This window comes from Triticum aestivum, chromosome 3B (assembly GCF_018294505.1).
Source record: "Triticum aestivum cultivar Chinese Spring chromosome 3B, IWGSC CS RefSeq v2.1, whole genome shotgun sequence".
NCBI lineage: Eukaryota > Viridiplantae > Streptophyta > Magnoliopsida > Poales > Poaceae > Triticum > Triticum aestivum.
Window position 1 is genome coordinate 700,611,432 of NC_057801.1, and position 11,303 is coordinate 700,622,734.

Sequence of the window (11,303 nt, forward strand, 5' to 3'; positions counted from 1 at the left end):
GCAGTGGTAAAGCGATATGCATATGTTTATTGAAGACAAGTCATTTGATATGCAACTATTAGTTTGCAAAAATCACATGCTAAACATTTACATTTGTATCCAAAACAAAATAATAAGGGGACACTTTGCAGTTGGAATGAATTAAAAGAATGATTTGCACAAAGACAATGAGTTCACAACTCATAACATCAATCTCATTCGTCAATAGGGTTTTCTGTTCACCCTCCTACAGTTGTTCCTAATCTCCCCGGCCCTTCCGGTCAACGGGCTTATGTTCCCCATTTTGACCATCGACGCTGCGAAATTCTTGAAGAAGTGCTTCTGGCTTCCGGAGAACCTGCGAACGATCCGTGCAGTGGTCGCGGCGGCAACAGGATCAGACAACATTACTTGGTCCGAAGGGAGAGGGGCGCGGCCACGCAAGAGGTTGCCGTAATACTTGTTGTCAAAGACGTCAGGGGTGATTGTGTCGAGATTCACGAGCGTCTCCTCATCCTTCCCGGCGCTGCAGTTCCGCTGCGTGAACTGGCATTGCGCCCGCCCAAAGGTGTGTGCTCCTTGGAGGGCGACAAGGTCAGTGTCGTCGAGCCCCAAGTTTTTGAACTTCTCCTGGAGCATCTCAAGAGAGTCGAAAGGGCCCGGGAGATTGTTGGCGCTCTCGATGTTGGTGCTCGTGCCATCTCGGCGGCCCAGCGGCACACTCCAGCGCGGCCCTCCAGCTAGCTCGACAGAGATCTCGGAGGCGAGGGCAAGGATGTCGGCGCAGGACACGATGCCGGGGCATGCATTCTCTAGTGCACGCTTGATGTCGTCAACCACCTTGAACCCGCGTGCTGACCTATCGTTGGCAGGGACCTCCTTCTCGGTCATGATCGCCGGGAGGTCGTTGTCCAACAAAAGCGAGCCATCACAGCCCTGAACAAAGCAATCATGGAAGTGAAGGCGGATGAGGCTGGCTGGGATGCGCGCGTCGGCGACGCGGGCTTTCTGGATGACGCGCCGGACAATGTCGCCCGCACCGGGGCACGAGTCCTCGTAGAAGGACGAGCTTAACCCGGCACCGGCATCGGCACCTGCATGACCGTGGGCTCCAAGGGTCAGCGCTAGTACCAGCGCTGCCGTGAGCAAGAGGCTGCAGCGAGCAGCTAACGGGAAGCAAGAGGAAGCAGCCATGTGCACTACTGCACGTTCAGAAGGAGAAGGCTAGAATTAATTTGCAAGCTAGCTGCTAGAAGGGAATGAAGGAATATCACAGCGATGGATGTGAGGGAAACCAGAACGGTATGGAAGCTATATATAGTCTCGCCATTTTGCTTGATGTTGAACTTCTTGGTAGGATTTCGTGGAAGCGTGTTTGACATGTTCCATATACAATTTTTTATTTTCAACATGTAGGATCCCTCCATAATATAAGACCTTATTATATCTGATTTGCGATCGGGCAGAGTTTAATTTTCCTTATTCAACATGTGATATGTGGACGACTTTGTATGTAGTTGCCACTTGCCAGGAATGGGCCGATAAACTAAGACCGGATCAGCCACACCGTGTAATCCTTACATTTCTTCTATCCTTCCCCCACTTTTTTATTTTCTTTATACAATGAGAGACCTTTTGCTTCTATTTGTATGCACGGGAAGTCTTCAACAAGCAACGCTTTTGGTTTAGAATACTACTAGCCATTCCGCGGAAAGTCTTTTAAGATTTTGTATAAGGTGGGAAAAGGAAGCATGTGCGCATTTTTGACTAATTATTTGTGTGGAAAGTCTCCTTTGATTTCGAGTGGTGTGTGTTAAATATAAAAAAAAGTTTGAAGAGTAAATGATGTAAAAAATTGAGTTCTATATCAATTCCACACTTACCGTTCGAAATCCTGATAGTCCGTCAGAGAGTGCTCGGTTTGTACACGAAGTGCATTCGGTTTTTCTCGTAATACTCTCAAATTTTTAACACATCCTATCGGGGTCAGATCATGACACCATGCCAAGTTTCATCATTTTCTAAGATCAACTGCATGTTATTTTGAACCAAGGAGTGTTTTTCCGTTTTAATGGTTAGAAAATCAATTAAAGCTTTAAAAATAGCAAATCAACCCAGAATAGTCCCAAATTTGATCATGAGACTTTTCACTATGTATAATAAACATAAAAAAAGTTTGAATGCGAATGATGTAAAAAAAATTGAGCTCTATATGAAGTCCAAGGCTTCTGTTCTTAACCCTGATAGTTCGTCTTAAAGTGTTTAGTTTGTATAGAAGGTGCATCAATTTTTCTTCGTAAGGGCATCTCCAACACCGATTTTCAAAACGTCCGCATACGTCTAGACCGCGCTATCCAAACTTGTTCTGCCATCCGACACGGGCCAGTAACTGTCTGGCGAGCGGTCCGTCCGTGTTCTCTCCCGCAAACCAAAGACAAACGTGTATGTGTGTGGGCGGGGGGGGGGGTTGCTTTTCAGGCTTCCGGATCGCTGCCACACCCGCGTCTGACCGCCCTGACCCACCCAAACCCCCTCCCTCGCCCACACGCGCTTCCCACCCAGAACGGTCAGCGCCGCTGCAGAGCATCAGTGCGGAATTCATGCCTGGCCAGAGCAGACACGTCCTCTCACTAGCGTCGGCGTTGAGGCGACACGCCGACCGAGACAATGCCATTCGCGCCTCTTCTCTGTGCATGCAATTGTTCCGCGTTCAAACGACACAACGACCATCCATCCGTCCATTTACCGCCAACATAATGACACGCGGTTGACGAGGTGGCTACTCCGACACCACCTGTCTGTCCTCTTACGCCCACCATTGCTATATAAACTAATGCCTCGGTCATAGCCGCAGTCATCAACCTCCGATCCCTTTTTCCTCTCTGCACCACTACCACCATTGCTTCCTCATGCTCCAAAGCTCTCTTGGACGGGCTGACGCCGAAGCAGAAAAAGGAGCTGTCGGCTGGCTGGTTGGCAGGTAGCAGGAGGACGATCCCAATGAAGGACACGGTCGATGACGAGCCGACGCCATCCTCCTCGTCCATGCCACCATCGTCGAGGCATGTGTCAATTACACGGACATGGTGCGGAATGAGTGGGAGGAGTAGTTCTGGGAGGTGCAGGCTGACGTCGCTGATACGTCCATTTTGCATCGTGCTTTTATATCGATATTTATTGCATTATGGTTTGTTATTAGACGTTGTGTCACAATACTCATGCATATTCTCTCTTATTTTACAAGTTTCATGAAGAGGGCGAATGCCGGCAGCGGGAATTCTGGGCTGAAAAAGGAGAAAATATTAGAGATCTATTCTGCACAACTCCAAAAGTCCTGAAACTCCACGGAAGTTATTTTTGGAATTAATAAAAAATATTGAGTGAAGAAAATATCAGAGGGGGCCCACACCCTGTTCACGAGGGTGGGGGCGCGCCCTACCCCCGTGGGCGTGCCCCTGCCTCGTGGGCCACCTGGCAGGCCTCTAGTGTCCATCTTTGGCTATATGAAGTCTTTCACCTTGGAAAAAATCATAAGAAAGCTTTTGGGACGAGACACCGCCGCCACGAGGCGGCACCTTGGCGGAACCAATCTAAGGCTCCGGCGGAGCTGTTCTGCCGGGGAAACATCCCTCCGGGAGGGGGAAATCATCATCAGCGTCATCACCACCGATCCTCTCAGCAGGAGGGGGTCAATCTCCATCAACATCTTCACCAGCACCACCTCCTCTCAAACCCTAGTTCATCTCTTGTATCCAATCTTTGTCCTAAAACCTCAGATTGGTACATGTGGGTTGCTAGTAGTGTTGATTACTCGTAGTTGATGCCAGTTGGTTTATTCGGTGGAAGATCATATGTTCAGATCCTATATGCATATTAATACCCCTCTGATTATGAACATGAATATGATTTGTGAGTAGTTACGTTTGTTCCTGAGGACATGGGAGAAGTCTTACTATAAGTAGTCATGTGAATTCGGTATTCGTTCAATATTTTGATGAGATGTATGGTGTCTCTCCTCTAGTGGTGTTATGTGAACGTCGACTACATGACACTTCACCATTATTTGGGCCTAGAGGAAGGCATTGGGAAGTAATAAGTAGATGATGGGTTGCTAGAGTGACACAATGTTAAACCCTAGTTTATGAGTTGCTTCGTAAGGGGCTGATTTGGATCCACATGTTTAATGCTATGGTTAGGTTTACCTTAATACTTCTTTTGTAGTTGCAGAAGCTTGCAATAGTGGTTAATCATAAGTGAGATGCTTGTCTAAGAAAGTGCAGTACCCAAGCACCGGTCCACCCACATACCAAATTATAAAAGTAATGAATGCGAATCATATGAGCGTGATGAAAACTAGCTTGACGATAATTCTCATGTGTCCTCGGGAGCGCTTTTCTCTATATATGAACTTGTCCAGGATTGTCCTTTACTACAAAAAGGATTGGGCCACCTTTGTGCACTTTATTTACTCTTGTTACTTGTTACCCGTTACAAATTACCTTATCACAAAACTATCTGATACCGATAATTTCAGTGCTTGCAGAGAATACCTTACTAAAAACCACTTGTCATTTCCTTCTGCTCCTCGTTGGGTTCGACACTTTTACTTATCGAAAGGACTATGATAGATCCCCTACACTTGTGGGTCATCAAGACTCTTTTCTGGCGCCGTTGCCGGGGAGTGAAGCGCCTTTGGTAAGTGGAACTTGGTAAGGAAAAATTTATATAGTGTGCTGAAATTTACTATCACTTGTTACTATGGAACATAATCCTTTGAGGGGCTTGTTCGGGGTATCTTCACCCTGACCAGTAGAGGAAAGAGTTGCTCCTCAACCTACTGAACCTACTGAAAATGTTTACTTTGAAATTCCTTTGGGTATGGTAGAGAAACTGCTAGCTAATCCTTTTACAAGAGATGGAACATTGCATCCCGATTTGCACCTAATCTATGTGGATGAAGTTTGTGGATTATTTAAGCTCGTAGATATGCCCGAGAATGTTATCAAGAAGAAGATCTTCCCTTTATCTTTGAAGGGAAAGGCATTGACATGGTTTAGGCTATGTGGTGATATGGGATCATGGAACTACAACCGATTGAAATTGGAATTTCATCAGATGTTTTATCCTATGCATCTTGTTCATCGTGATCATAATCATATATATATTTTTTGGCCTCGTGAAGAGAAAGCATCGCTCAAGCTTGGGGGAGCACTACTAGGAAAACCCTTACTAGTAGCGTTGGGTTTCTTGCTATTAGTAGCGCGGGCTGGCGCGCTACTGCTACGGCGCAACAGCTATTTTTTAGCAGTAGCGCTTGTTTGGCCCAGCGCTACTGGTATCTAAAGCTAGCTGTAGCGCGTTTTCACCTAGCACTATTGATAATTATCTACAGCGCGTGGAACTAGCCAGCGCTACTGTTACTTGAGTGCTACTGGTAATCTTTACCCCCACGCCACTTCTATCTTTTGTAAAAAAATTGCGTTTTGGCTCTGTACACAATTAAACAGATCCACCGTTTATACAATAACATGCATATTCATTGAAAAGCAAGTGAGTCATCGATGAGCCAAAGTTATTAGAAGTCTCGACATGTCTCAGATATCTCATCATCATCAATCATGGTCGAATACATGTCTCGAAATAGCGTTACAAGTCATTACAAGTTCTCAATACATGCAACTACATGGTCACATACTCATGTTTCATCATCAATGTAGACTATGATATGACCGCATAGAAGATAAGAGCGATCACGATGATCAAAAGCGGTATTATGTAATAGTTTTTGCAGCGGCGCTGGTTCTGAATCCCCTGTTGTGCTATGAATCTCAAGTAACTAGCTTCGGCTTACGCTCTGCTATCAAACCCTTTCTGGCTTCCGCCGGAGAAGCCAGAGACTTGGGCCTGACACTCTGGCCACTCATCATACACACCCGGAACATGCCCTACATACATGGCATACCACTTCCTCGCCATCGTTGATCTATATACCTGTCAGAGATGCACATATATATACCATGAAGCGAATTCAACAAAACAGTTATGAAATAGAAGCAACATATATAGTAAACATAGTTAATAAATTTTATCGTACCGAAAGTAATTAACTAGAGCACGGCACCATACATCTAATAGTTTCGTCGTACTGAGAGATTCGAAGTTTCGTCGTACAGAAAGTAACAAGTAATTAAACAGACACATTGTTTTTAAGAAGTGCACTCTTCCCATCTGTACATATCCGGAAGGGTGCACCCAAGCTTAGTGAAAGGCGTCATATCCTGACACTGTAGGGCAATGCGGGTTCAGACGTCAGCTCGCGATATTGGGCCGGCGTAGAACATCCCATTCTCTTTGAGGACATCTTTGATGATGATGGACGCAATTTCCTGTTGGATCCGGTAGAGATCATTTCGAAGTCGATTATCCAGCACGGCTCCAAAGGCTTCGGCCCATCTCTGGATATGGGTATTGGATGAAGATTTCATGCAAAGTGATTGCACATCCCTTCTGTACTCCATCATTAGATGGATGACGTAGAATCCATCATTCTCACTTCTTGCCGGTTGCTGGATGCAACAAAAGTCAGTCTTGTGGCTGAAACAAAGCTCGGCCTTATTTGTTTTTTTGTGTTGGATGTAGCCACCCCACATGCTGAAGCCCAGCATAGCTCTGTCCAGAACATACTTTATGTCTGTGTAATCTTTCTTCTGTATGTTCTTCGACGGGTCCAAATATAGAGCACAGGAGTAACGCGGGTAAAGAACAATGAGAACGGCATGACACCCCCCGCTGCGCAAAATACACGATCAAGTTTAGCCTCCATGCGTGCAAAGTAACTATTGAAATGCACGAAAGGATGTATGTGTTATAGTGCTATCCGTGGATGACTTACCTGGGATGATAATGTAGGAGAATCGTTTCTTTGTCCTTATTGCTAACCAAGAATTCTTCGATGTACTGACTCGCATATTGACGGTTGGCATCGTTGATTGACAAGAAGCCCTCATGCATGTAGTATGGGTCCGCGACCGCAAGACCGGTGACTTGCTCTCTCCTGACGATGTAGTTCATGTGCAGCGCATACAGGCGGACGAACGTAAAATCGAGTGTCCTCATTTGAAACATCTGGAAGATGTAATCAAACCTCAAGAAGAAGAGGTCCGCGGGGCATGTGTGGACATACATCTTGCAACTGCTCGGCACATGAACTGTATAAAGTGGGTATCCTGGATCATCTGAGGCAAGGAGGCTTCTCTCTGTCGAAAGCACATGGTCAATGGAGTCTCCTGAGATCCCCTTCTATTGTAGCTAGTGCATTCGCCGGTACCATTGGCTATCCGGCGACATGGATTAATGGCCCATGTTTCATCGGTACATGGTCAACCTGGTCGAAGGCGGCTGGCTGCTAGAACCAACATTGCTAGCTTTATTGGATTTTCTCGCCGCCGGTCTCTTCCTCTGCTTCTTCTTGGTGGGCTGAGGTGCTGGTGGGTCTGTCAAACCCTCCCTGAGCACCACCCCTAGTGTTGCCGGGCTTAGCATTGGACGACTCTGGCTAAGTAGTTGAGCTTGGGTGGAGCCAGCATCTGGAGGCGTGTACTACGAGGATTGCATGAACAAAGACTTCTTGCACTCCCGAGGACGTTCCGGCTCTGGTACATCATCTCATATTCATATGGTTGACTCATTGTTACTTTGTTGTCAAAGGCAGTATTGAAATACTGGTTAGGGTCATCGTCGGCTCCATGTCATGATCCCTATCCTCTTCCATCAGGCAGATGGCATCACTTGTCGGCGGAACGGTTGGCCCTCCTTCCTCATGTCTCGCGATCTCAGCAAGCAGCACAGACGATGGTTGTACTTGTGTAGGTGGTGTTGTGGTGATACCTTCCTGAGGTCCCGTTGGTGTGCTCCCGGCCACCTCGACACGAAGAAGATTTTTCGGCTACAGGATCGACCAATCTTTGCATTGGCCAAGCTGCGTGGGGGTCTTGTCATCCTCTCCATCGATTTGTATCGGACGAGGGAGACCCTCGTAGCCTGCTTTCACACTCGCCATGGAGACCCTTAAGGCGTTATCACGCATCTGTCGGCGGTGAAACAATCGATCCTTAGGCTTCACTATAGTACCCTTCCCCACATCCACCAACCCGCCCTTCATGTTGTAAAGGAGGGTGCACGGAGTGGAGTCGGCCTACAAAGACATATACGTGCGGCGTCAGAGATCCAAAAAGAACGGCAACTGAAGATTAATTAATTAGTTGAGTTGATGAAGGTGCAACAATGCGTATTTACCGTGAGGGCGTCGAGCTCAGCCAATGTCGACGGCCCGACATTCAAGTCAGAGACGGAGCTAGAGCTGCTGTGAGAGTTGGGCGAAGGAGCAAGTGCTGGAGGAGGTGCGGGTGCGGTTGCCATACTAGGTACGGGTATGGGTGCGATGTTCATTGAGTTGCTCCCGGTGAAGCTGGGCATGGGAAAATCACTTGGTGGCGCATTTGGATTTTGTTGTACTCATGTTACCACTGTTGGAATCAAGCTTGTAAAGGCATCCACGAAATCAGATCTACAGGCAGCGATTATCTCAGCTTTGGTCTCAGCTTTTGCTTTCTCCATCGCTCGCGCCACCTTCTCATTGATAGTCACTTGACTGAACTTCTTTCTCTATCTTTTGGCCTCGGGGTCCTTGCTATAATAGTTCTTCCAAGTGGCCCCATCCACGGCGCCATGCACACGTCCATATTGTGGCCGCTGGCCAAGCGGGTGTCCCATCATTATGTTCATGGCCCGGATGAAAGGAGTGTCCCACTTGTACTTCGCCGACGACTGAGTCGACTGAGTCGACGAGTCGCTCTCGGCCGCAAGCTTGTGTTGCTCTCTCTGCAAAATGGTCTGTGAATCATTTACGAATGCGACTAGAATGTAGTAGACTTCGTTTATTAGAACCTAATATGTAATGTGGTAAAAGGATAATTACCAGTAATCTCATGAATTTCCTAGTCGGCCCGTCGGTGAAAAAAATCTTTTTCTTGGGGTCCCACGAGAATCAGGCCCTGATGAAGTCGTGCTCCTGCTAGTCGGTGAACTCAACCAATGGGTCTGGGATCCCCTGACATTCACGTTCTGCGTCCTCCTTACCCCACACGGGCCTCTTTACTGTGTAACCACGACTTCCAAGGCGGTGGTTCCCCATGTTCTTTGCCTGCAGCTGCTTGCCTCTCTCCGACCTGGCCTTGGCATCTTCTTCATTGCAAGTATCCTTGAACTTTTCAAAGTCCTCTATCATAATTTTTGGATTGTCTGCAACAATCTTGGCATAGGTTTCATGGTCTACTTGAATCGCCTTTTTCACCCTAGTTTTCCAAGCGCTCAATGCATTGCTGAACTTCCCTAGGGCTTTCTTGTTGTTTTTTTTCATGGCATCATCATCCCATGGGTCGACTTTGTCATTACGACCGGGGAACATGAATCTTGCGTGCAACCTAGTTAGAAGCAGCTTCTTCAACTGGTCATTCTTCTGTATTTTTGTGGTGTTGATGTTAGCGGTATCCCGTAGGATGCATGCTAGTTGGTTGTCGTAACACGCTGCCACTTCTCGCGGCTCTATTGGCTCGAACTCGCCAGGGTGCACCGCCGTGACCATCATTATTCCGGTGCTGAGCTCATTTCGGCGTCGTGTCCTCTTTTCCTTCTTTCCCTCACTGGCTTGGGAGGTCCCACCTTCCGTGCTATAGTTAGGAACATCATCAGTGCCAGTCTCAGTGCCGGTGTCGTTGGTGGCATCAGTGTCGGCAAACCAACAACCGGGTCTTTGGTCAGATAACTCTCATGGAAAGAGATGCACTCTTTGGTCAGATATCCCTGGGCTATGCTTCCATCTGGACGGGACATGTTATGGATGAATCCTTTGATGACCCCATTCATCATCTCGAACGGCATCATGATATGCAGGAATGTCGGCCCTAGGTCGATGATGTCGTCCACGATGTGGACACATAGATGCACCATGACATCAAAGAACGCGGGCGGGAAGTACATCTCTAGCTCATTCAGTATGACAACGATCTCTTCCTGTAGCCTATGGAGTTGCTTTACACTGATCGACTTTCGAGAGATAGCATTAAAAAAGTGGCATAGGTCAGTAAGCGTCTCACGCACATGTGTGTCCATAATCCCTCTAAATGCAACCGGGAGTAACTCCGTCATCTTCACATGACAGTCATGAGACTTCATACCACTGAACCTTTTTTTCTTAGTGTCCAGATATCTGCTTATCTTCCCATAGTATCCAGAACTAACTTTGATTCCGGCAAGGCACTTGAACAATTGATCGACCTCCTTCGGATCTAAGGTGAAGCAAGAGGGGGGGCAATATTGTTCTTCCATCTTTTTTACTTTTTTGCCCCTATCTTCCGTCTCCATCTCCGTCTTGGTCTCCTCTGACGACCTTTTACCGGGCATTTGGAGATCTTTCTTGATTTTCAAAAATTCCAAGTCTTTTCTTGCCTTCGGCCCATCCTTGGTCCTCTCCGGCATGTTCATCAATGTTCCAAGCAAACTCTCAAGGATATTTTTTGTGATATGCATTTCATCAAGGCTATGAGGCATGTCGAGTATGGGCCAGTATTCCAAGTCCCAGAAAACAGATCTCGTCTTCCATATCTTCAGCAGGGGCTCTGGCGCCTTTTTCTTTGTCTTTCCCGGCAAGGGGCACTCTTCCCAGTTCTTCAATAACTCATATATTTCTACATCGCTACGCTTACGTGGAGGACCTCGATGCTCAGCCTTACCATTGAATAGATCTCCACGCTTTCTCCATGGGTCATCCTTCTTGAGCCATCTTCTATGCCCCATGTACACGATTTTCGAAGACCCGCCATCTTTCGATAGCTGTAGAGAAGTTGTATCTTCCATGCACCTCGTGCATCCGCAATATCCGTGGCACACCTGGCCGGAGAGATAGCCGTAATCGAGATAGTCCTGCACCGTCGTGATCAGCGCGACTCTCATGTAGAAATACTCTGCTTTGCTTGCATCCCATGTCTTGGCCGGCGTTGTCCATAAGGTATGTAACTCCTCTTCAGTAACCCGAGATACAAATTTATATCATTTCCCGGTTGTCTCAGCCCTTGAATAAGCATAGCCATGTGTATGTATTTTTCCTTCATGCATAACCAGGGGGAGGTTGTACATCCATACAAACACATGCCATGTACTATGATTGGTGTTCTGGTTGCCAAATGGATTCATGCCATCACTACTAGCGCCAAGCACGATGTTCCTTGGATCATTTGCGAAAAATTCAAATTCAGCATTTAATGCTC

General features: G+C 47.0%; 1 protein-coding gene across 1 annotated transcript; it reads right to left on the reverse strand.

Annotated features, from left to right (window-relative positions):
- Positions 1 to 201: 201 nt before the first annotated feature.
- LOC123066123 (peroxidase 2-like) lies at positions 202 to 1,173 on the reverse strand. The gene has a single exon (XM_044489268.1). The coding sequence runs from the start codon at positions 1,171 to 1,173 to the stop codon at positions 202 to 204; it is 972 nt and encodes a 323-aa protein (XP_044345203.1).
- Positions 1,174 to 11,303: the final 10,130 nt, after the last annotated feature.